Source organism: Scophthalmus maximus, chromosome 11 (genome assembly GCF_022379125.1).
Source record: "Scophthalmus maximus strain ysfricsl-2021 chromosome 11, ASM2237912v1, whole genome shotgun sequence".
In the NCBI taxonomy this organism is placed as follows: Eukaryota; Metazoa; Chordata; class Actinopteri; order Pleuronectiformes; family Scophthalmidae; genus Scophthalmus; species Scophthalmus maximus.
This window is the reverse complement of record NC_061525.1, coordinates 4809424-4835180: the sequence shown is the minus strand read 5'-3', so window position 1 is coordinate 4835180 and position 25757 is coordinate 4809424. Positions and strand designations below refer to the sequence as shown.

General features: G+C 41.2%; 2 protein-coding genes across 2 annotated transcripts; one reads left to right on the top strand and one right to left on the bottom strand.

Moving 5' to 3' along the window:
- Positions 1 to 78: 78 nt before the first annotated feature.
- LOC118294870 (solute carrier family 35 member F2-like) lies at positions 79 to 5631 on the bottom strand. The gene is made up of 8 exons (XM_035621679.2): positions 5475 to 5631; positions 4368 to 4543; positions 3955 to 4082; positions 3272 to 3431; positions 2978 to 3134; positions 2846 to 2898; positions 2444 to 2598; positions 79 to 670 (listed from the first exon to the last, which is right to left on the bottom strand). Exons 1-8 carry the CDS (start codon positions 5582 to 5584, stop codon positions 323 to 325), a joined length of 1287 nt encoding a protein of 428 aa, XP_035477572.1. The 5' UTR covers positions 5585 to 5631; the 3' UTR covers positions 79 to 322.
- On the top strand, positions 5175 to 23169 carry LOC118294812 (cullin-5-like). The gene is made up of 20 exons (XM_035621674.2): positions 5175 to 5602; positions 7410 to 7541; positions 9147 to 9256; positions 11122 to 11221; positions 13378 to 13554; positions 13850 to 13991; positions 14161 to 14306; positions 14616 to 14696; positions 15327 to 15420; positions 15792 to 15922; positions 16334 to 16441; positions 17468 to 17532; positions 17677 to 17809; positions 17915 to 18046; positions 18641 to 18764; positions 19373 to 19548; positions 20114 to 20275; positions 20663 to 20781; positions 21047 to 21170; positions 21805 to 23169. The coding sequence occupies exons 2-20, from the start codon at positions 7518 to 7520 to the stop codon at positions 21997 to 21999; spliced, it is 2343 nt and encodes a 780-aa protein (XP_035477567.1). The 5' UTR covers positions 5175 to 5602; positions 7410 to 7517; the 3' UTR covers positions 22000 to 23169.
- The last annotated feature ends 2588 nt before the right edge of the window (positions 23170 to 25757 follow it).

Genomic DNA, 25757 nt, shown 5'->3' with positions numbered 1-25757 from the left:
ACAAATAGATTAATTCAAATATAAATAAATTGTTGTGATTCTGTTTACATGATGTTTTTGCACAGTAAAGATCTCCTCCTTTTTCAAATTTTGTCTTTTAATTGTTCAGCATCATAACAATAACAATAACAGTAGCTTTATACATTTCAAGGATGAAATGTGTCCCACTGTTTACGTTTGCATTTGCACTTTTGTTTCCACTCTTCTCTCATTCATGTGGATTTTATACATGTCTATACAAGCAACATTCAATAAATATGGGTGTTTAAAAATATAGATATATATATATATACGATATATCAACAGGTTGTTGTGCTGTTGTTCACATTTTAGTGCTGTGTCCGACAGCAACAGCACCATCTTTCCCTCCTCCGTCGCTCTGTGACGACCCTGAAGCTCTCCTCTTCTTCTTCCTCTTCCTCCTCTTCTCTACCTTAGCCTGCCGCTCCCCTTCGTCATCCTCTCCCTCCTCGGTGGTGATCCTGACGGACACTTCCTGCTTGGCAATTTCAGTCTGAGGGGCCGCCGGATTGCCGCCGTGTCCCTCCTCACAGATGGAGGAGGACGGGGAGGTGGTGGGGTCTGCGGGGGCAGCGGGCGTTGGCACTGTGTTGAAGGTGATGAAGCCAATGAGGATGACCACCAGCGAGACCAGGTAGAGTCCGGAGAACTGAGGCAGGGAAAAGAGTGGATAGGCTATTAATTAACTTATTGTTTGTGAACTGATAATCCTAATTACTGAACCGTGTCTCTGAATCCAATGGCCAAAGACAAGGCTAGTTTGAAAACAGGACAGCTGAACAATGAGTTGTGTGAGGCTCAGGGGAGCCGCAGAGGTGACGTGATCATTTTGTGGTAAAGCTTTGGTTTGGTTTAGGCACGAAAACAATCTTGTTGAGGTCATTTTTGTCATCTTCTCTTTTTATTTTGTCACAGTTGATGCACTTTTGGCACAAGATATTGATTACAGCTGCTTTATAGTCCCCCTCCACACAAAAGGTGTTTTGCATTATTGTTACTTCTCTCAGATGTTTCACTTCACAGCTTCACTGTGCAAAATGATGTATGAGTTTTTATATTTAACTATTTGAAGGAGGAACGCACCTGTGGGCTCACGCTAAATCTCTGTTTGACACGGACTCACCTGCAGGATTCATGACATATCAACCAGACTGGAGGCAGTCAGTAACTTTCACAAGCCTGAAGTGGAAACTTTAAACCGTAGGGTCACACAGACGTACACAAGATTTAACTTTTCACTGGAGTGGCCGTCATCTTATCCTAATAGATCTTTTGGACAACATTTGCATATTCATAGGTTATGATTTTTCTCAAGGCACAGGAGGAGGAGATGTTATTTCACGAATTTTTCATGGGTTAAATTAACATTTATTGTGTGTGTATGTGTGTGTGTGGCGGACTATAAAAAATTTAAGATTATTATTTAAAGCAGAGATTTTCTCAAAGCATGTAAGGAGGGTTAGGGTTAGGGTTAGGGTTATCTTGATTTAAATAAAAATGTAGCATACAAAATATTCTAGAAATGTTCAAATACTTTATTTTTATTATATTAATCATGTTTTACTGTTGAGGTGTCCGTGTCAGGGACACTGAGGAAATGCCAGTGAATAAATTGCACATGGGGCATTTTCAGATTCGGCACAGTCCAAACTGTGTAAAGAACTCGCAAGTTTATTAATGTGTAAATGCATGCCTTTGTAAAAACAAAGTGAGGTTACACTTTAACCCTTGTTATTATTCATTAACGCTGCTGTGTCACTACGGCAACATTCAGCAGGTCACTGTGACCCAGACACTGGGTGGGACAGAGCGCTACTTCAAGTGTGTTCGCTGGATGCTAAAGGATATCTCTGCTTATATTCTACATTTCGCCTATTGCCAACGAGTGTCATGAAAAGCCTGAAACCATCATCGTGTTAGACTATCTCTCCATACTCTCCAGACCCAAGCCCATTGGTTCCTGCTGGTGACCTTAAATGATTGCAAACTGATTTAAAATATATTGTTTCATTTTTTAAATTTTAAATAAAGGCTATATACAAATCCTTAAACATCTGGGTACCGTATTTGTGCTTAGGATGCTAAAATGGGAGGAAACAGTTAAATTGGCAAGGACTATTTCCACTGGTGGTTTAATCTGGTTCTGTAAACATTATTGTCAGTCACAATAAATGCGTGTTCATGGTCATCGTTGATATGGTTTAGTCGTTTTTGGGGAAACAGACCAATAAGATATATTAGGCTTTGGATTCTCACATGGTTCTTGTTCCTTCGTTTTCATGGTGATTTGTGGTGTGTGTGTGTGTGTGTGTGTGTGTGTGTGTGTGTGTGTGTGTGTGTGTGTGTGTGTGTGTGTGTGTGTGTGTGTGTGTGTGTGTGTGTGTGTGTGTGTGTGTGTGTGTGTGTGTGTGTGTGTGCTTACATCATACTGGAAGAGGAAGATCCCACAGAAGAGGCTGAATAGGTCAGCGGTGAGCATGGAGAGGTTGACGGCGGTGGCGCTGCTCAACTTCATCACTAAGGGCATACAGCTGTACAGAGTGTACATACACAACGCAAAGGCAGTGAACAGGAACCCTGCGACGAGAAACATCCAACCCGTTATTTCATAGTCACAATTCAAACGACACCGATCATCTCTGGCCCCTTCGCTTTCCACTCTGTTTGTTTTTACGGCGGAGGAAACCCTTCATTTTTTTTATTACCATTCATCTTCATCTGAGACCACAAAGAAGTCATATCTGTATCAACATTCAACACGTCAACATCATATATAGTAAGTCAATCAAATGTTTTCATCTGCCAAATGTTTAAGTGTACTGACCGACTTTCCAGCTCCACTGAATGTTGGCAACTTCATTGCGTTCCAGGACCACCCTGCACGTAAGGAAAAAACACGGGATGAATCACGATGCTGGATGGGTCCTGAGACATGATCTCACCCACGAACGCTTACATCTGTACGGTGCTGATGATTGTGCCGAAGAGGCCGAGCATGCCCAGGAACTCCACTCTGCTCAGGTTCTTCACTGTGTACTCCTGGCACACGTTGGACACGCCGTACAGCGTCGCGCTGAGCAGCACCAAACCATCACCCAGCAGGATGTTTGAGGCTGAGGAGAGGAGAGAAACAATCGTCGGGAGAATAACACTGACTGGCCTGGTGGCGGTGCAGTGAGTTTACCTGTACTACACAATACTCACAAAAAAAAAAGGAAATTTTGAAAAAACCCTTCAAGGAAGTTCTTACTGGAGCCCTGGTCTCGTCCAGCCAGCAGGTCGGCCCCCACCATGGCCCCCACCCCGAGGAGACAGATGCAGACTGCTATGTAGTGGACCAGCCTGTAGCGTATCTTCAGAACCCACCAGGACAGGATCATCAGGACCGGCACCACAAAGCAGTCCAGCAGCTGGAGACAGGAACATGTAGGTGTCAACACAAATATCCCAAAAGAAGAAAAAAAAATCACGTGTCATCTCAGTTCTTCTTTACGAACACAAGATTCTTTTAAAAAACACACACGGGAAACTGTACATTTTTTCATAATTTTGCTTTTAATGTTGGCATTATGTGTATTTTTCCTATTTTTCAAATTCAGCTCTCCTGTCTCCTCCAAAGCCGAGACTGTAAACAAAGGAGACAGAGCCTTCGCAGTCCGGGCTTTGTAGATTGGGGAACAGCTTCCACCTCAGTTTGGATGAGTCTCTCTCGTCTTTTGAAAACGTTAGGCTGGCCTTCCTGTGACTTTTTACCATCAACCTAGTCTTGTGTTTTTTTTTCTTCAAGTTTGTGAGTAGGAGTTAAAGTTAAAGCAACTTTGATCCTTCCTTGAAGTTATGAATTTCACTTTTGGCAGTTTGATGAATAGGGGGCCCTGTTTTCATGATACCAGCTACAGCCGTGACACCCACACAAACACAGCCTCCACCCACCTGTACGCTGGTGAGGGTGGTGTACTGGTATGCTTTAACCACAGTGTAGTTGGCTTCCACGTCCACCAGCCCGAGCAGAAGGTACTTCCAGCCTCGGCGCTTCAGAATCTGTAAGATATTGCCATCCCCTACGTTTTAAAGGGGAACAGGCCTGAACTTCAGTATTGACATTTGGCGATTTCACCACCACCACGGCTAAATCACTGCTGATTTGGACTTAAGTACAGTTGATTACAGATGCCTTGTATATCACATTGTTCTCATGATTTGTAGTCGGAAATTTAGCACAAAACTAAAAATGACGCGATACTAAATATAAAACAGAAAGATTTAGTATTACTGCTATCATTCTATTCATTACTCAGTATGCTGCAGGTGATCTCAGGTGTTCAGACCCTGAGTGATGGGATTACCTGTTCTGCAGAGCAGCATGGTCGTGTAGGTGACACACAGCAAAGAGTAGTTCAAGAAGCTTTGCAGCATGGGCGTGTTCACCTGGAAGTCTGTGGCCAGGTACTGGGAGGAGATGGCCGTCCCGCAGATGAGCAAGGCCAGGCCCTGACCCATGGCCAACGTCTTGGCCAGCTGCCTGTGGGAGAACAGAGCGGCGAAGCGGCAAATTGTAATAATGTTTTTAATGTTTTGGACCTTGGAGCAGATTTTTGCCCTTGAAAGGAAAAAATCCAATAACACGTAATATAGCAATTTCTGGGCCACAAATATGCATTTAAATGACAATATCCATATGAGAACAGAGGGAACTTCTTTTAGGTGAAATTCTAAAATCATGACAAGGGGCCTGTATTAGACATTCCTTATTTTAAAGTGGACACAAGCGAAAAAAAGTTTTGAACCATGGGTCTAATTTTTACCAATTTAAAATAAAATAAAATGTACGGGAAATATGTTTCATCACTTTTATCGTCATGTGCAGCATGGTACGTAATTTCTGATGTGTATTGACAATTAAGTAAGTGAAGAAGAACAAAAAATAAGAAAGATATTTGTCTTTGACAAATTGCACTGTTTTATTTTTAAAAATCAAATTTTGTCAAAATACCTCTGTCATCCCATATTTATAGTCATAAAACCATATAGTCCAGTTATAAGCCATTAATGAGAACAATTTTGGGGTTGCCATGCAAGTTGTAACATCATCCTCTGGTATGACATGGGATTTTGCTGGCACTAAAGTCCATTAGAGACCCCTCTGAGCCAAAAGGCTGCATCATAAATGTTAGTGAGCCAGTAAGAAAACATGGAGTGGGTTTTTTATCAATTTGAAATAATTCAACAATAAAAATGATTACTTATAAATAATGCATCAAGTGCTAAATGTTCACAATCCGTTTGCAATGTCCTGCAACTTTTCCGGCCCTTATAAAGAGTTCCTTCAATATTAATAGAATAAGATTCCAGCAGTGTTTATTTCAGACCGCTGACGGTGCTGAGAGACTTGGGCTCCAGAGATGCATGTAAATACGCTAACTTGCTCCTCTTCCTCTCATCTCCCCACTCACCAGGTAAGAACATCCTTGGGGATGAATTTCCGGATCCTCTCCATGAGTCCAGTGCTCTGGTTCTCACAGCTCACTTCCCTGGATTCATCTCCGGACTGTTTCGGAGCCATGTCATATGCACGTGATGGGTGAGTCCTCGGTTTCGAGCTTTTAACTAACTGACCTTCAAGGAGCAGGAGCTGAATGATTAACTGACTCAAAGGGCAAAGATTGCTCGTTGACTTATCTCTGCGTGTGTGTGTGTGTGTGTGTGTGTGTGTGTGTGTGTGTGTGTGTGTGTTTGTGTGTGTGGATGTTAATGTGTTGAAGACAGCGTGAGAGCAATTCAAGATAAGAGCTGATGATGAAAGATATTTTAAAGATGTCATCAATGTGATTCCTCTTGCTTTCACTGTCACCTGCTGATAAGATAACAACTCATGTTTATTGTCCTCATGTCATGAGGAAAAGTGCCTCATCAAGGTTTTTTTTAAATGGAAATGGAAATGAATTAACTATGTTAACTCTAAGTACTGTACTTATAGTAATTTAGAGTTTTGAGTTCTACTCAAGAATAATTCAGAGGGAAATATTGTACTAGCTTTGTAAAATGATGTAAAGCAGAACTTTTTTTTTCATTAAGCAGTTGAAACTAGCTCCACTTTTAGCAGCTACTACAGTAAAATAATACACACCAAAGCATCACAATGAACTTTCTATGAATGTTATTCATAATAATAAATCAGTCACATGACTGGGATGGAACATTTAACTGCTGAATTAATACTTGCACTTTTGATACATGATATTTAGCTGATGATACTTTTGCTTCTCCGGGTTTATGAATACTAGACTCACTGTGATACTCCTATGAATGAAGTATCACTGAAGTTTTGGAACATATATAATTCTTTTCATCACACTCTTGAACTGATTCTTCATAAAAATCTGAATCGCAGAAATATAATATATATAATAAAATTCAATTTATTTATTTACTTATTCAGTCTTTCGTTGATTGTTTCAATGTATTATTTTTTATTTAAAAGACACAATGACACACAATGACCACCAGAGGGGAGAGTAAAACCTTATTTTAAAAGTGTTCATGCCAATCAATCTACTTTGGTCCACCAATAAGATCGAGTAGAATGAAACGAAGATGAATAAAGAAATAAGATGCCTTTAAATCACTGGATATACAAGTACATCTGAAATACTGACTAACCCGTTTTCACGCAAAGAAACCAACATTTCATTGCTCCAGCTTCTATTGAGATGAAATATTGCATTTACTCTCATTATTTTGACCACTTTAACTATCAAATTTGAATGTCATTATTGTTCCATAGCCCTAACATTGACGTTCGGATTAATGGTTGCACAAAAAACAAACAAACAAGGGATTCTCAGTTTTTTCTGATTATTTTCTAATTAATTGACTGTCGAAATAATCAGGAGATTAATCCATGATTGAAATAAAAATATTAATTGTAGTCCAACAACAGTAGAATCCTGCTGTTAGGTCTATATATATGTTAATATGTGGGTAATAATAATCTAATCATATAATGTATAGTAGTGTAAAAGTTGTTGTTTTCCACTCAAAATAAATGTACCTGTTACTTAGGTACATTTATGTATCTATTTATTATGTAGTTCCTGCTCTAAATAAAAGAACATAACACCATATAAATACATATATATGATATAATAAACTTGATCAATTCCCTAATAAACTTGAAAAATAAAAAAAATATCGCCTCACAATAGTTTACAAGGATTTTTTGTTTTGTTTTCACAGCTTTGAGTCCGTTTACTTGTAACACTGCAAGTACATTATCCTGATTGTACTTGCATACTTTCATTGAAATTGCAAGGGAGTACTTCTACTGCGCGGTACTCGTACTTTGACTTCGATAGACGCACTAAATATGTCACCTCTGTGGTTTCCAGCGACATGACTCCTGCTGTACATTTCGGGGCAGGTTGCTATGACCTAATCTCCAGCCAGCTGGAGCGCAACGTCTCGCGAGATTCCGCGAGGTGATAAGTTGAAGAAACATGGCGACTTCGAATTTGTTAAAGGTAAGAACCACTTGAATATCTCGTATTTCTGTGCGGATTTCAACTGTTCGCCTTCATATATTTCATTTTTTTAAAGCGACGACATTTATTTCCTTCGCTGCGACCCACGTGCACGTGTTCTAATCGTGTCAACGTGTGAATTAAAAGCACAAGCAGGCGCGTCTGTGGTCACAGTTGTAACCGCTGTCGTCGCTGAACTCCGGCGTCTGTTTCGCCGACGGTTTTATCCGCCGGACCCGAACAGAACCGGACCGTCGGACCCGTCCCCGTCCCCCGCCGCTGTTACCCGACGTGACCCCGGTCCGCCACCTCGGCCACGGAGGACCGCTGCACGGAGGACCGTTCCAATACTTCAACCCAACACCGGAGACCCCGGTTCGAGGGGGAGAATTCACCCCGACACTGTACACCCTTCCCCGCGTCAACATCACAGTGGTAACCAGCCCCCTCCCCCCTCCCCCTCAGGCCACACCCCTCCCCCTCCCCCTCAGGCCACCCCCCTCCCCTCAGGCCACACCCCTCCCCAATGATGGAATCAACGATATCGATATCGTTACAATTGAATTGGGAGGGCGCCCCGCCCCCCCTGAAATTTAAAATTGATTTTAATAAATAAAATATATTTATATATTTCAGTTTTTTTGTATTTTACATATAATATCAAGCAGAGAAGTCAGTTCAGGCCACTTTCCTTATACACCTTATTCCTCATTCCTGTATGAAAGATTGTGGATGAAACTTGTGAACCCTAACCCTTATGAGCTCCAACCCCCCCCCCCCCCCAACCAGTAAACCTAGGGGAAACACTGACTGTTGAATGCAGCTTATGTGCTGTTTGATCATGTACTTGTATGATCATGTCACGACTCGGGAGCTACTTCTGAAAATGGAATCTTAATTACCATCGTATAATTTGCCAAATATATGTGGCATTTCTTTAAAATATTCTCTGGCGACGGTTTGATCACATGCTTGTTGAAACACAAGAAAGGTTTCAATGGTAAATAACAAATTGTTTGTTATGTGAACTAACTAGTGATGGGTCCTCTTTTTTTTAAACGCGATATCCCAAAGCAAACCTTCGTATCGATAGTATCAATTCCCCGGAGATTACATGTGATCTGTGATGGGCAATTGCTGATATTTTAAAGACCAATAGTTTGGTGATAATTGGAGACATTGGCCTTTAGGGAAAATAAATATTAGGTGCAGCGTTAAATGAGTGAAATGTTAAGAATTAGTTTTCTTTACGGTAATAAACTAGACCTATGAACATGGCCTCTAACTCCTGGATATTTCAGTGAAAATACATTTGAAATGGCTTAAATGAAGCATTGCAAGAAGTTGATTTGTTGTATAAGTGAGGTAAATCGAATTAAAAAACAAGATTTTAGTGAATACTATTTTAAATGAATACATGTTATCTTTTCCTTGTGTTCAATTCAACGCCCTCTGCCTTTTGCCCATCTGAATTTTTTTTACGAATGTCTTTGTGTACATCTGTATTTCTGTCTGCCGTCTCTTTTCGCTTTCTTCCGTCTCACCGCTGTCTCTCATCCTTCCCGTTCTTCCTCCTATTCCACCCATGCCATGTCTCTCTTGCAGAACAAGGGGTCCCTGCAGTTTGAGGACAAGTGGGACCTGATGCGACCCATCGCTCTCAAGCTGCTCAGACAAGAGACCGTCACCAAGCAACAGTGGTTCGACTTGTTCTCGTAAGAGATGCTCTCTGCTTTATTTAAGGCAGGGGTCCAGTGCAGGATCAGCTGCTGCTGCTGCCTCAGCTTCAGAGGCGAAAAAAACAGCTGCCTTCTTACATTGAACACAGAACAGCAAAGCAGTCCTCCTAAGCTAATGCTATTTTGGTGCATTTCAGCAGCACACACTTGCAATAGGCTTAGTTTTTACCAACAGGTGGTGTTGCTTTACATAATCCCCCCACAATGTCATAAAATTGGTGGTAAGCTTGTTGTGGGACGTGTCCCACTCACTGGGACGGAAATGTGTCTTGTTTCCATCATTTACCTTCCACAACTTGATGTAGATCCCTCACTGAATAGAAAATTACATTTAAAAAGTTTATTCATGCACTTTTATAATAATAGTCATTTTGTTCCATGCTTTGGGGTTTCCTTATAAAATCGGATGTGGTTGTGATTAGGGAGGTCCTGATCCAATATTCCATATCGGTTTTGGGGAAATTTTTGCCAAAATGACTGGATTGGTTATCAGAAGAAATAAAAAGTAAAATACAACCCGATTCATTACAGTAAAAATACCAAATAAATGCCTATTTTCGTATAAACTAAGCCTTGAACGACATTCCGGCATCATATTTTTATGTTAATTTATTATTATTTAATTAACAGTTTACAGTTCAAATGGTTTTTTTATGGTGCTGACCACAAAAAATTCGGCCAAAAGTTCTGTGAGGAATAATCAGCAGTATTCCATAACTAAGTCATGTTGCTGGCTATGTATGTGGGTTCACTTTAGGGGAGTTGATTATTTGTTTCACAGTTGAGTATGAGGTTTTAGATGGCTAGGTTATGCAAAGGGCGTCACGAACAATGCATTATTAATATTTTATTTTACGAGTGGGGAAAAGATTGTATCAGATTAGTATCGGATCGGTATCGACAGATACTCAAGGTTGCAGGATCGGTATCAGATCGGACAAAAAATAGTGGGTTATCATCCCTTCCCTAGTTGTGATGTTGGTAGTTGTGATCACAACAGGTTTGAGGTTGATTAAATAAGCGCATTACAACTCAAGCTGTCAAATTGGTTGTTGTTTTCTCTTGTCCAAATCTAGTGTCTTAGAATATAGAGGGTGTCATATGTTGTCCAGACTGCAATATTACTTGAGGTAAATACTACCTACACTTATATAAGAGGGGATCGGGTGGACAGTAAAAGTGGTGAAGGAGAGGAAGCTTGCGATTGCTGATGATTTTGGTCTTAAGAAAGACAACAAGCTGAGGAACAGGAACATGTTGATGTGTCCATGAGCTCTGGAAAGCCAATTATATACCATGTGGGTATATTGAGATTAGTTGCAGCATAATGTTTTGACTTGAGATTAAAAGTAAGGAAGAGAGTTTGTTTGAGCTAGCTCGGGCAGCCCCACACACACACGCACACACATACATATATATATATATATATATATATATATATTTAAGTTTAAGAGAGTAATGTTTAGCCTCTCCTGGGCAGCAGTTGGCTGTGTGTGTTACACCACAAACTGAGTTACACAGGGGACCAGCTCAGTCTGTCAGTGACCTCGATGTTGGGGGAAAATTACAACCTGGTCCTGTGACCGCTGCTCCATTTCGTCCTGCTCATGCGTACATGCTGTGGCCCTCAGTGCTTTGATTCTCCATGAAATTGGGGACATTGACATTCTGACACCGTTTTAAGCCTCCAGAGACTTCTCTTGAATTAGGTTTTGTTGCTAAAAAGATAGATGGCTTTTATATCAGATGCGCCGTTTTTTAGACACATTCTCATTCACTTTTAATAATTGAACTTGAATGAACTTCAGCAACGTACCCTTCGTTTCCTTCCTGCCTGCCAGAGATGTCCATGCTGTGTGTCTATGGGATGATAAAGGACCCGCCAAGATCCACCAAGCCCTCAAAGAAGACATACTAGACTTCATCAAACAAGCACAGACTGTAAGTAGTGTGTGTATAAGTGTGTTTGAGCTGTTAATTTGTTATTTGTGTGTTTGTTAATAATTGGCAAACTGCCTATAATTGAACTGCCATATTTTGGCAGCTCAATATATTGGTCTCATGTCTGAATAAGCGACCCGGTCACTAAAGCCACCATGACAATCTTACCAGGTCGAACTTCTAACATTTCTGAAACGATTTCAGCTCAACAGAAGTCTGAGCAAAATGTTGTCAGGTTAATGTAAAAGCTGCAGCAGCACAAGGACAAACAGATAACTGTCTCGTCATAGTTTCTAAAATATTTCCCTTGTGTGGTGAGAAGGGCTAAAGAGGTCACACAACCCCTCATATAACGATGATATTTCAAAATTACATAATTATAATTATAAGCGCAACACTTTTGTTTTTGCCCCCATTTTTCATGAGCTGAACTCAACGATCCAAGACTTTTTCTATGTACACAAAAGGCTTATTTCTCTCAAATATTGTTCACAAATCTTTCTAAATCTGTGTTATCGAGCACTTCTCCTTTGCCGAGATAAGGGCCTCCACATCCAGCATCTTCACCTCCAACATCGTCTGAGACCAGCCACCCGGACAGCTGCTGCAACAATCGGTTTGCATAACCAAAGAATTTCTGTCAGAAACCGTCTCAGGGAAGCTCATCTGCATGCTCGTCGTCCTCATCGGGGTCTCGACCTGACTGCAGTTCGCCCTCGTACCCGACTTGAGTGGGCAAATGCTCACATTCGATGGCGTCTGGCACTTTGGAGAGGTGTTCTCTTCACAGATGAATCCCAGTTTTCACTGTACAGGGCAGATGGCAGACAGCGTGTATGGCGTCGTGTGGGTGAGCGGTTTGCTGATGTCAACGTTGTGGATCGAGTGACCCATGGTGGCGGTGGGGTTATGGTATGGGAAGGCGTTTGTTATGGACAACGAACACAGGTGCATTTTATTGATGGCATTTTGAATGCACGGAGATACCGTGACGAGATCCTAAGGCCCATTGTTGTGCCATTCATCCACGACCATCACCTCATGTTGCAGCATGATAATGCACGGCCCCATGTTGCAAGGATCTGTACACAATTCCTGGAAGCTGAAAACATCCCAGTTCTTGCATGGCCAGCATACTCACCGGACATGTCATTGAGCATGTTTGGGATGCTCTGGATCGGCGTATACGACAGCGTGTTCCAGGTCCTGACAATATCCAGCAACTTCGCACAGCCATTGAAGAGGAGTGGAGCAACATTCCACAGGCCACAATCAACAACCTGATCAACAGGTCCCCCCGGACCCCACCAATACAGTAAAACTGCACATTTTAGAGTGGCCTTTTATTGTGGCCAGCCTAAGGCACACCTGTGCAATAATCATGCTGTCTAATCAGCATCTTGATATGCCACACCTCTGAGGTGGATGGATTATCTTGTGCTCACTAACACAGATTTAGACAGATTTGTGAAAAATATTTGAGAGAAATAAGCCTTTTGTGTACATAGATCTTTGAGATCTTTGAGTTCAGCTCATGAAAAATGGGGGCAAAAACAAAAGTGTTGCGTTTATAATTTTGTTCAGTGTATATATAATATGCAGCACTCCCCCTCAGCATTAATTCATGCCGTCTTGCTAAATAAATGAAAATCCAGCAAAACACTTTCACATTCATACAGTGTGTGAGGAGAAAGGAATTAGGCAACCTAATGTTTTGTCATCAGGCAGCAGAAATGTAATCTTTAATAGCGTTTTTTCCACTATGAAAAAGGAGGAGATGATTTCCCCTCACTCAATATAGAAGTTAGATGAGAGAGAGAGAGGACGGTTGATTTGTGAGAGGAACTTAAAGAGAAATAAATGTTGTCCCCAATTTGTACATGAAAACCTGGACTTTTGATTGAAGGATGAGTGACTGTATTTAATGTTCACCACGTGTTGATCCGCACAAACTTCAGAATTGGACAAACACATTGTTCTGCTCCATCGTTTAGATGTTGCCATTCTTCACCGCATGTCGTCCGTAAAGTGAAAGACATATGAGAGACATGTAGAGCTATTGTTGCAGCAGGCAACAAAAGAAAAGAGTTTTATAACATATATAGTATAGTTTTGGTGCCATCTCTAACTTTTCCATGCATCTGTTGCCATGGCAGCGTGTGCTGAGCCACCAGGATGATACGGCGCTGCTAAAAGCTTACATTGTCGAGTGGAGGAAGTTCTTCACCCAGTGCGACATCCTGCCCAAACCCTTTTGTCAGTTGGAGATCACGCTCATGGGCAAACAGGGCAGCAACAAGAAAGCGAACATGGAGGACAGCATCGTACGCAAGGTGAAAGGGGGGAGGTGGGAAAACCCCACAGCTGGGGAGGGGCAGATGTGAGTCTAAAAGCAGCGTGTGAAGAATTACATTTAGAGAATTATAAAGTAAAATTGTGTTGTATATGTTTCTTTTGTTGTTGGTTTCATTTTGAGATAGTGTTGTAGAGCTGTAGAGCTGGAGGTGGTTAAGGAAAGGAAGTCTATAAGTCTGACTAGTTGGATGGCAGGAAAGGAACGGTAACTTGATCACTCAACATTTTTGCTGCACCTATATTACTGCCTCTATCTTTTTTTTTCCCTTCCAGCTGATGCTGGACACGTGGAACGAGTCAATCTTTTCCAACATCAAGAGTCGCCTACAGGACAGCGCCATGAAGCTGGTCCATGCCGAGAGGCTGGGGGAGGCCTTTGACTCCCAGCTGGTGATAGGAGTACGAGAGTCGTACGGTAAGGACGGGCAGAAACGTGGCGTGGCAGGGAAACGCAGGGACGGACACTTCATAACTAATGTGTGCAAGCAAACCTTTACATATGGGGATGGGATGATCTATTGATTATTGAGAAAACTGATTCAGAACAACCACTACAGTGACTGTCTGTCCTTCTCTCACTCCAGTGAACCTGTGTTCTAACCCCGAGGACAAGCTGCAAATCTACAGGGATAACTTTGAGAAAGCCTACCTCGACTCCACGGAGAGGTTCTACAGAACACAGGCACCGTCCTATCTGCAACAAAACGGCGTCCAGAACTACATGAAATATGTAGGCCACAATATTGTTGATTACCAAAAGTAGAAGTGCTTGTGTGTAATACTCTGGTGAAAAGACGAATGCCGTTAAAGGTACCTACAAATTAATTCAACCTATTAACATCACCCTCAATGAGTTCACGTTACCTGACCTAGCTTGATTATACTCTTGGCCAGGGTGAATGTTTAATGGAATTTTGGACTGCAAATCTGAGTTTCTGAGCTACACTTTGCAGACAACACTACCCAAAGATGCAACCTTGACTTTGTGAACGAGAGACTTTGTGTAACCTTGATTCTTGACACGTGTGTTTTTCTTTAGGCAGACGCGAAGTTGAGAGAAGAGGAGAAGAGAGCACTTAGATATCTAGAGACACGTCGTGAATGTAACTCTGTTCAAGCAGTAAGTGTCTTTTTTTTGTCAGTTCATGTTTATTTTCAGGTTCTCTTGCCAAATATTTTCCCTTGTGCATCCTGAATTTATTTTTGTTATCTAAATTTTCAGGTCATCTTGTCACATTACCTACAGTATGTTTCCTAAAAAGTTTGATAATTATAAATCAGTTGATAGTTGCACCTAAATAATTACATGAACATGTTTGATGAAGATCTATACGTCAGTGTTGCAGGAGGTCAGAAATGCATTCATTAAGATTTATTCACTAGATTATGATCTGAGCAGAAACTTTATCCATCTTTGCAGGTAATAGAATACACACAACATAACACTTTTATAAATTGGTTGATTATGTTTGCGTTTTACCACACAAATTACAGTTTTATTCATTCAGCTCATGTGGGAAAGCCAGTTTTCTTGATGCTTTACTTTCAGTTTTATTCAGGTTTTACAATCACAAACAAACCAGGGTTTGTTAAGAGTCCCACAGACTCACATGTTGACTGGGTTTCTCGAGAGCGGCTGTGAGAGTAGTTTCTGACCTTTGGCGAATGTCATGAAATGTAAGTGATGGCTGATCAATTATTCCACAGCTGCCCTCTCAGTGAGTCTCTGCTTTCTTCTGTGTGCCCGCAGCTTATGGAATGTTGTGTGAACGCTCTGGTGACCTCGTTCAAGGAGACCATCTTAGCTGAATGTCCGGGGATGATCAAACGCAACGAGACAGACAGTGAGTGGAGTGATGCTGCTGCACTGCTGTCAACATACACGACATGTGACTGTTAATTATGTTTTCAGCTTGCCCGTCTGTCTGTCCCATTCTCGGGAGCGTGATATATCAGGAGCGTCTTGAGGGAAATTTCCGTCATAGTGGATGAGCATTTGTCTTTAACTTTTCCTGCTTTTGCTTTGTTGAACTTCATGCATAGTTGAGTCTTCATATTGCAAGTCATCGATTATTCAGTTGTACGAGTAGTATTCAGTTACTCACCTGTAACCACAGGTGAGTAACTGAATACCCCATGGGTGCATAAAGGTTTTGGACTCTGCCGCTATGTTTCCCCTCCTGCGTGTAACGCTGAGTTCTTCTTCATGATGCAGAGCTGCAACTCATGTTTTCGCTGATGGACAAGGTTCCCAGCGGGATCGAGCCAATGCTGAAAGACCTGGAAGAACACATCGTCTACGCTGGACTGGCAGACATGGTGGCTGCTGCCGAGACTATCACTAGTGTATGTGCGTGCACCCACACTTATTACACTTGCAGTTAGTCAGCACATCTCCCCTCCATCTCCTGTTCAGCCAACACATTAAACCCAAACTTGTACAGTACCAGTCCTGGAAGCAAAGAGGTACATGGACTCCTTCAAGAGGTGCTTCATTTTGGAATCATGGATGTCACCAGCACAAGCTTTATTTTGAATGATGTTGTATTTTTTTTTTTACTTCTTTATAGTTATTTATCATCAAAATTCTGACAGTGAAGAGTTCCTGTTGCATTTGACTGACTTTTGGTAGCAGATACCAAAATTGATGAAAAGCACATTATTCATGAATAACCAAAGGTTAAGTGAAAAAAAAAGTTGTAAAAGGTGTACAACAGTTTGAAGTGTGTGTTTGTTTGTGTGTCTCTGTTAATCCAGGATTCTGAGAAGTACGTGGAGCAGCTGCTGACTTTGTTCAACCGCTTCAGTAAACTGGTAAAGGAGGCGTTCCAGGACGACCCTCGCTTCCTCACAGCAAGAGATAAGGTCTGTGTCATCTGACCTCCATAGCTTCACACAATAAAGAAATTCTGAACCCCTGAAATGGCTGAATGAAAAATTCAAACATTCAATATTTTTTGTATCTCTGCTAAAGGGATTTGCTTCCAGGGAAAAGGTGATAATATAAAAAAGAACCATGTTAAACAAAGAGATGTAAAATTTCTGGATCTACCCCTTTGTCTGGATCCATGCCATAATTTTATAGGTTCTTAATGGGCTTTGTGGAAATCCATTCTGTGTTTTTTGCATAATCCTGCTGCCTAAAATAAACAGAGCAACAAACGGAGAGGGGTGGAGGTAGCAAATAAGTATTTTCTTTTTTAGTTTTGGCTGGAAAACTGCCTCATAAATATAATAAATCAAATGTAATATTTGTGCTTAATGGCCAGAGAGTTAGAGATTCTGAATAATCCATATTGGAGGGCTGCATGGTGGTGTAGTGGTTAGCAACTTCGCCTCACAGCAAGTAGGTTCTGGGTTCGAATCCCGGTTCAACCAGGGCCTTTGTATGTGGAGTTTGCATGTTCTCCCCGTGTATGCGTGGGATTCTCCGGCTTCCTCCCACAGTCCAAAGACATGCAGAATGTGGTTAGGTTCATTGAAGACGCTAAATTGACCGTATGTGGCCCTGTGATAGGCTGGCGACCTGTCCAGGGTGTACCCCGCCTCTCGCCCAATGTTAGCTGGGCCCCCCCGCGACCCTTAAATGGATAAAGCAGTAGACGATGAATGATGAATGATCCATATTGAGACCACAATACAGTTCCAACATCATCATCCTCATCCTACTTCACATTCTTCTGAGGCATGGACAAAAATGTGGTCCGATGTTGCCTGGACTCACAGAAATCATAGGAATTAGTTTAATTTATTTTTTTCACTGACTTTTTATTGACAACATTAAAAATGAATTCAGCAAAAGCATAACATGCTGATTGATAAACAATAAAAACGGTATTGTCAGCCCTACTTGACCACTTTGACATGCTGTCTGTTTCCCTTCCTCTATAGGCTTACAAAGCCGTTGTCAATGATGCCACAATCTTCAAGCTGGAGCTGCCTCTGAAACAGAAAGGGTGAGGAGGGGGAACGATCTGTTTTGTCCTTGTAAATGTGGAATGACCTTGTATTAGAATGCAAGATTGCCTTTAAGTTTGATTACAACCCGTCACAATGTTATGGTCTGTATGTAAATGTGTGCGTCTACCCCATTCCACCAGTGTGGGTATGAAGACTCAGCCGGAGTCAAAGTGTCCAGAGCTGCTGGCAAACTACTGTGACATGCTGCTGAGGAAAACTCCCCTCAGCAAGAAACTCACCTCAGAGGAAATCGAGCTCAAACTCAAAGAAGTGGTGAGTCTCCGCACTGTTCGCCTAAAGCTAGTTGTTTTAGGTAACTGTTTATTTTTCACTCTGTTTTTTCACACCGATCTGTTCTTTCATGGTCTCTGCCTGCAGCTCTTAGTGTTGAAGTACGTCCAGAATAAAGACGTGTTCATGCGCTACCACAAAGCTCACCTGACCAGGCGCCTGATACTGGACATTTCAGCAGACAGCGAGATTGAAGAGAACATGGTGGAGTGGCTGAGAGTGAGTTACACTTTTCTTCAATTCCTTGTCAGACACTTGAATGCAGAATATATACTAAAAATAGAAACAAAGCTTTCTACAGAACGATGAAGAACATTAAATCTAATACTTTCAAATGCATCAGGGATAACCATGCTGTTGTGGTGAGCCTTCACTTTCAAATCAAAGCTGTGTTGCAACAGAATCTCTATGATCCAGAGTTTTACTTTGAATTTTGTTTGTACTTTCATCCTGGTCCATTCTGAGCTGTCGCTGCTCACGCAGAGTCAATATTTGATGCTTAGTTTTTCCACTGGTGAATCAGCAGGAGATTTTACTGGAAAGCAATTGCAAGAAATGCAACCAATTGTCATTTAGTTAACAGTTAACTTTGTTAGCCCTGCTTTTTCTTTAATAAAAAAATGTCCACTCAGTGTGTGTAAATCAGAATAATAATTTCTTACTGACCCCTGTTGAAAGAATTAGCCAGATTCGGATTGAAATGTGGAAACTTGCAGTCAAAGAATAAGTAAATATGACCAAAAAAAATGTACGAAATTAAGTTTAAAGTGAATTAATCTGTACTTTGTTTTGTTCTCCTTTGTGTGGCTGTAGGAAGTCGGGATGCCTGCAGATTATGTGAACAAGCTGGCCAGGATGTTCCAGGACATCAAAGTGTCAGAGGACCTCAATCAGGTCTTCAAAGAGATGCACAAACACCACAGGCTGACCCTGCCAGGTAACACACAGACACACAGACAGACACACAGACAGACAGACAGACAGACAGACAGACAGACAGACAGACAGACAGACAGACAGACAAGCTGATATGTAATCGCCCACAGAATCACTTTACATAAAACTTTGACGTCTTTGACCCAAGAGTACAAATCAGTATACAATTACAACTTTCAGAGCAATCTCGTCGTTCAGTCAGGATTTGGGTTTACGTTTTTGAAGTGTTTGAAGTTTTAGTCTGTTGGGAGAGAAGCCCAGTTTGGTTTTAGTGAACAGGTTGTGGTTTGGTCTCTTGCTCAAAGAAGTTGTGTGGATGTTGAGGTGTCCTTGAGCCAGTAAACACTAAACCCTAAATCCTCTGCAACTGGTATGAACGGATCAGTGAGAGCCACATTGCAAAGTGCTTTGGATAAAAGTTAATTTAATAATGGCAATTTGTATTCGGTGAATGTGAACTTGTTTCAGTTATTTCATTTAGTATTTTGCATTTAAGCCTATGAGAAATTGTAGGTTATTTTTCTATCCACACACAACTTGTTCTCCTAATGGAAGAATATATTTGAAAGCTGCATCTCCTCTCTTCTTCTTTTTTTGGAATCCCTGCAGCGGACAGCGTGAACATTAAGATCCTGAACGCCGGCGCTTGGTCACGAAGCAGTGAGAAGGTTTTTGTCTCGCTGCCCACAGAGCTGGAGGATCTGATCCCTGAGGTGGAGGACTTCTACAAGAGGAACCACAGCGGTCGCAAACTCCACTGGCATCACCTCATGTCCAACGGCATTGTGAGTCGATCAGCAGATCAGGGTTCTGCAGGGTTCCTGCTGCGTTCAGAGCCAGCAGGCAGTCAAAATAGACTTTTTAAACTACTTGGCAATGGAAATTAGGTTTGGAAATTACTGGCACTAATGTTTCTTTTTGTTCCTCCAATCTCTTTCTCTTCTCCCTCATCTTTATCTTTCTTTATGACCCTTCTTTCCTCTCCGCTCATTGTTGAGTCATCTTCTTCTAATCCTCGCTGCTCTATATTTCTATAGTCTCATTTCTCCTCCTAAAAAGGCTGGACTGTTTGCAGAAAGAATCTTATGGATAATAACTTTAAAGTACCAAAGGTTTACCAGAATAAGAGTCAAGTATACACCACATTGCTTACATCCATATTTACTCTGCTACTTTCCTCTGTTTGTTGGCAAAGAGCACATTAGAAAACAGGAAGCTTAACGTGGGGAGAGGGCGGGCAGTGTCAGGAGCTGTCAGGTTACCAAACCACACCAAACCCACAGAGCAACACTTTGTGGTAAAGGACATGTCTCACCCTCTCCTCCTTGGTTTCTCCCCTGCTCTGCTCAGATCACGTTTAAAAACGAGGTAGGCCAGTACGACCTGGAGGTGACGACATTCCAGCTCGCCGTGTTGTTCGCCTGGAACCAGAGACCCAGAGAGAGGATCAGCTTTGATAACCTCAAACTGGCCACCGAGCTGCCTGACGCAGAGCTACGCCGCACACTCTGGGTCAGACCGAGGAAACACTGTTGACGCTTTACTCGAATTCCACTTATTACAAAAATATCATTCACTGAGGTTAATAACATTGTTTCCCAGTCATGGGTAAGAACATGCTGCGTGTGCCGCACAAGCCAATCGTCACTTATCAGTAGCCCTAGTCTGCATATATATCTGTGCTCACTGATATTTGTAAGCAGGGACTTTTTTCCTGTTTAGTACAGTCCTTTTTTACAACAGATTGTCGGAGACAATAAAAGATGTTTTCAAGTGTCATGATGAAAGCTGACTGTATACAGCATGTGGCTGCAGTAATGGGAGACACACTCGACTCGAGTATTGATGATGTTTTATAGCTTGAAAATATAATTCTTCTTCATCCTTCTCCCCCTGTAGTCCCTGGTTGCCTTCCCCAAGCTGAAGAGACAGGTGTTGTCTTACGACCCTCCGGTAAACTCGCCCAAAGACTTCACAGACAGCACGCTCTTCTACGTCAACCAGGAGTTCTCCCTCATGTACGTCATGGTGTTTCTACAGATTAGAAAATGTGTGATACTGAAGAATGTGGAGGTTTCCAAGTGTCATTATTTTTCAAATCACTTTAAAGCCTCATACTTCAATATAAAATGATTAATATGTACTAGTTATGCACGTTCCGTCAGGTATGTTCAGGTTTTTACTCGTTGTTTGCAAACGCCTCAGCAGAAACATCTGCCAGACCAAAAATATTCGGGTAATCAATCGTCTTATCGTGTCTTTGCATCTTTGTTATTTTCTCAGCAAAAACTCTAAAGTCCAGAAGCGGGGAAAGATCAATCTGATTGGTCGACTGCAGCTGACCACTGAGCGAATGAGAGAGGAGGAGAACGAAGGAATCGTTCAGCTCAGAATTCTTCGAACTCAGGTTGGACAATGCAGCGCTCACGTTGTCTCTAAGGATTTTAAGTACATGTTGGGCAGTTGTAGACGTGGAAGGAGAAGAACAAAACATTTGCTTTTGATGTTGAATCTGTATTTTTGACTTTCACAATTTTTGTGTCTTTGAACGTTGTATCTTTGCTGCCAAAGTTAAAGATTGTGGATTTGTTCACAGTCTGTTCTGTTTGTTTTCTTTGCTGACACAATCCTCAACGCTCATGCGTTTGTTTTCCTGACCTTTAAAATGAGCAAATTAAATACCTCAGGAAAATACACATTAGTCATTGAATTTCTCCTTAAATTTAACAAAAACAATTTCTAGTGAACCCGACCAACCAGTAGTAGTTTCACTTAAAATGAATGTTTATGTTGTGCAAGCAGGATCATTGGGGAAGCTGGCCATACCAGTGATATTTCATGTTCAAGCCAAAAAACAACCATCTGTTTATAACATCAATTACCGAAACATGCAGCCATATTCCAGCTTTTGTTTTATTTTGTAGAATTCTCTAATATTTAGTAATTAAATGTTTAGCTGAAACACTCCCAGTAAAATCTATTGATTTTTCCTTACACACATTCGCTTCAATAACTCATTTGCTTTTTTTTTCCCTGCTCAGGAGGCCATCATCCAGATCATGAAGATGAGGAAGAGGATCAGCAACGCCCAGCTGCAGACTGAGCTGGTGGAGATCCTGAAGAACATGTTCCTGCCACAGAAGAAGATGATTAAGGAGCAGATCGAGTGGCTCATCGAACACAAGTACATAAAGAGGGAAGAGGCGGACATCAACACCTTCATCTACATGGCCTAGGCAGCAATGGAGGCATGCTCAGTTTTTTCACTCCTGGCCTGTGACCGGCGCTTTAGAAACCTGCAAGAAGAGATGGGGCGAGGACCTGTTTGTAGAAAAGGCGTGGGGCGGTGATGAAGAGGACGTTTGTTGAAGGACAAGAAGGAGCCTTTTTTTTATGTGTTTGTGAGAAGCCAGTGTGTTATCGGGAGTGTCATTTTAGGGCCCTGCCGCCCTCTAGTGTCCGGTAAGAGGAGAGGGACAACGGTGTGCGCCGTCTGCAAGCGGTTCAGAGGGAAATAAATATTGACACTGAAATTAAATACTTCCTGCCTTACTTTGATCAGCAGTGGACTGCAGAGAAAAGAGGGGGGAGCAGTGAGGAGGGAGAGGAGGACAAATGCTAAAATCAATCCTTTGCTTTCACTTGATGCCATAGCTGTCGTCATATAGAGGCAGCCATTTTGCATCCCTCCTATTATCCACATTGGTCTTATGTTTGAACAGGGAATGCAACAAGCCACGAGTGAAAGCTGCCATTGAGGAGGAGGAGTGGACATGGATGAAGAGACTAGTTCAACCTACCGAGGAGTATTTTGCCAAATTGTGTCTGTGTGCGTGTGTGTCTGTGTCTATGTATGTATGTATGTTTGGGGTTTGGGTGCATGGTGTGTCTTTTAAGTGTGTATGTGTGTGCACTTTCAACAGCATGCTGCTCTATGATGTTTTTTTAATTTTTGTTCAGTGGAGGATCTGTCACATTTTGATTTAATTTTTCACGCGTCTGAAATATGGATGGGAGGATTAACCCTGCAGAAAACGGTCAACCCACTCTACATCCGGAGCCCTGTTTTGTTATCTGTTATCTCAAATAGAGACCTCATTGTACTTGCACATGTCGACATTATTCACAAGCTCTCTCCACCAGAGAGCAGCGACAAAGGTTCTGTGAAATCATTACACATCTTTTAAATTATTACAAACAATAACATTGTGAATCAACGTAGGCAGCTGATGTGGGAGGTTAGAGGGGGATGGATTCCTGGAGGAGAGTCTAAAATCAAGATGAGGTCTGTCCCTGTATCCTTTAGCAGTTTTTCTTTCAAATTGAAACCATTAATATTTAACAAAAATTTGAAAATACACTCTGACACTGTGGGATCATAATTAGTTCATGACTCATCTCAATTACTATGTTCACCAAGAGATACTCCCTTTTTATGCATTACTTTTTTGAAATGAAAATATAGATGATTTTAAAATGAGCTAACGAAACACTTGACCACAAATCATTCACACGTCTGAATAGTTTAGCACAGTGCGAAAAAACAAATCACCTTGATATTTTGAGTTATGGCATTGCGTCCTTTTTGCTGCCGACACGTTTCATATATTTTAGGTTTCACGTCAAAACACTGCACTTCAAAAGTTAGCGTACATTCATTTAAAAAGATTTTTTTTTTCCAGGCTAAAAGTTCCATTTTGTATGTTGTTCTGCTCTGATTTTGGATTTCCAAATTAAGTGAGGAGGAAAAAAGAGCAGTGAATGTGTTTTTTTTTTTTGTTGTAGTATTTATTCTACATTTATGAAGAATGTTCCTCTTTGTCAGTGAGATGTTTCTGTTAGCTATTTGAAAGCCGTTTTCTCGTTGCACGTTCACGGCCCAGACAGTATTTATTGAGTTACTGCAAATCTCTGTTTCAGCTTCTCTTGCAATGACAGAACAGAAGGTTTGGTCTAATCTGATCCAACTTTCTCTTCAGAGAGTTTAGGTTCTTATCCACAGTTTGTTAAAATGTTGAAATTGCTCGTTACTTTCTGTGACTTAATACCAGTTGTTGGTAAAGATCACATTTATATATTTTACACAGTTATTTGCAAACGAGTGGTCTTGTTATCAACTCTTTTGTTTTTTCAAAGAGATTATGCTTTTCTCTGGGAAATGTATGTTGCACCTGAGATGAATCAAACTCCCCCGTCAATCACATTATCAGTTTTATTCTTTTTTTTGCCCAGACTTGTATCTTATATCTTGGAGAGGATTCTCCTTTGTTGTTGTTCTTGTTGTTGTTTTTACCTTTAAACCTTCTCGACTACACTGGAGGACGATGAAATTGGTCCCAGTAAATTAGAACATTTTGAATGTCGATACTTTCTCCTTTCTTACTGTGATCAGTAACCTGTTTACCAGGTTTAACACAGTGAGCTCATTACGTGTCTGCCAACAAAATTACCACAAACGCTTAGAACAATTTGCATATAATATTATATTAACCCCATGTTAGGACTTTGTTCTTCTGGCGTCTGCACAGCTTGAAGTATAAATCCAGTGACTGAACCTGCTGCTGCAGATATCTTGTATTCTTGAATCCTCCTCTGTCAAACGAGTGAGGAGTCATACACAACAGTCTCACAAAGATTGATCTGTCATACAAGAGGCACAGAGACAAGTTCCTACAATAAAAGAAAAGGATCTGAATACAAAACAAACTGAGAGCTGACGCACAACCACAGATTTTACCCTGTGGTCACCACTGCTATTTATTTTTCTACATCCTTACAGCCACGTAAGATTAAAAACAGCAGAATGAAAACGTGGCATTCTGGGAGATGTAGTTTATCACTAAAATTAGACATGGCAATTTGATGTAAGCCGGCATCGCAAAACCTGTTTGGGGTGGATTTTACATTGAGTTGCGTCGAATTTGTCCCCTTTCTTCCTTCTCTCGTAATTCAGGAGAAACCCCTCACTCGACACAACATGTGATTTCCAGCTGCTTTGAGATCTGTGTAAGAATCAAAGAAACACAATGTGGTTCGATTGTGTGTAAAACGATGTTCGGAAATAAATTTCACGCCTGTCGTAATGTCAGGCCCATGTAGAAAGAAAAAAGAGAGAAATTCAACTTTATAAATCTGTAGCACTAATGATAGTTGTAGCAAAAATCTGAAAGTAAGGTACGCAAAGTCATGAGTAATTCAAGTAACGTACGTGCATACTATCACACAATCTTTTAACTTTTAGATATTCAACATGAATAGCCAGAAAAGTCTTTTTTTGTCTCGCACTTTTGTCAAACCTTATCATTAGTAATTTTATTTAGGCTCTTCAATCAAATTCTCCAATTACAATATTCAATTTTACTTTACACTCTTGTTCAGACTGAAATTTCTCACCAACTACTCGAAATGATGCTGTCAAATTCAGTTCAGACATTCAGGGTTCCCAGAGGATTATGAAAACATACAATCCTCTGGCCTTTTCATATAGCACCATTGTCAGGTTTGAAGTTTTCCAATACTTTGGTTACGACTAAATACATGCAAAACTCCAACGTCTGTGATTTGAGCACCACTGAGCCACGAGCACGGCTGTAGACTTCATAGTCACGCCCGCGCGCACACAGGAGGTTTGAGGTTATTTCTGAACATCATTTCACAATCTGACTCTTATTCAACCTTACTGGAGCCAATAATTGTCCAGATATTCCTGGGCTCGTTTTACAACAACAGTAACTCAGATCTGGAAAGTTGCCCTCAAGCACTTTTAACTTTTACATGATATAATTTAAAGACATTCGGGATGTGTGCGTTGGACGGCGTGTACAGAGACTTAGACTCAGAACAATCAAGTGCAATCTGACAGAATGATGAATGATCTGTCTTCACAGAACTCATAATGTTCCGTTTTTCTTGACATTGTTGGAAATGTGTAAAGGAAATAACGTGTTTATTACTGAGGTTGGGTTTTAAAGTGAAGTTGTACCTGTACGGTGTG

What these genes read in the sequence shown, in the direction of transcription:
- LOC118294870 (XM_035621679.2), bottom strand. Translation starts at nt 5,584, where the DNA reads ATGGCTCCGAAACAGTCCGGAGATGAATCCAGGGAAGTGAGCTGTGAG. An exon ending in CCCAAGGATGTTCTTACCTG is followed by an intron (nt 4,544 to 5,474) that starts GTGAGTGGGGAG and finishes GTTCTCCCACAG; the next exon opens with GCAGCTGGCCAAGACGTTGG. An exon ending in TGGACGAGACCAGGGCTCCA is followed by an intron (nt 3,135 to 3,271) that starts GTAAGAACTTCC and finishes TCCTCTCCTCAG; the next exon opens with CCTCAAACATCCTGCTGGGT.
- LOC118294812 (XM_035621674.2), top strand. Translation starts at nt 7,518, where the DNA reads ATGGCGACTTCGAATTTGTTAAAG. An exon ending in CTGCCTCTGAAACAGAAAGG is followed by an intron (nt 17,533 to 17,676) that starts GTGAGGAGGGGG and finishes CCATTCCACCAG; the next exon opens with TGTGGGTATGAAGACTCAGC. An exon ending in AACCAGGAGTTCTCCCTCAT is followed by an intron (nt 20,782 to 21,046) that starts GTACGTCATGGT and finishes TTATTTTCTCAG; the next exon opens with CAAAAACTCTAAAGTCCAGA.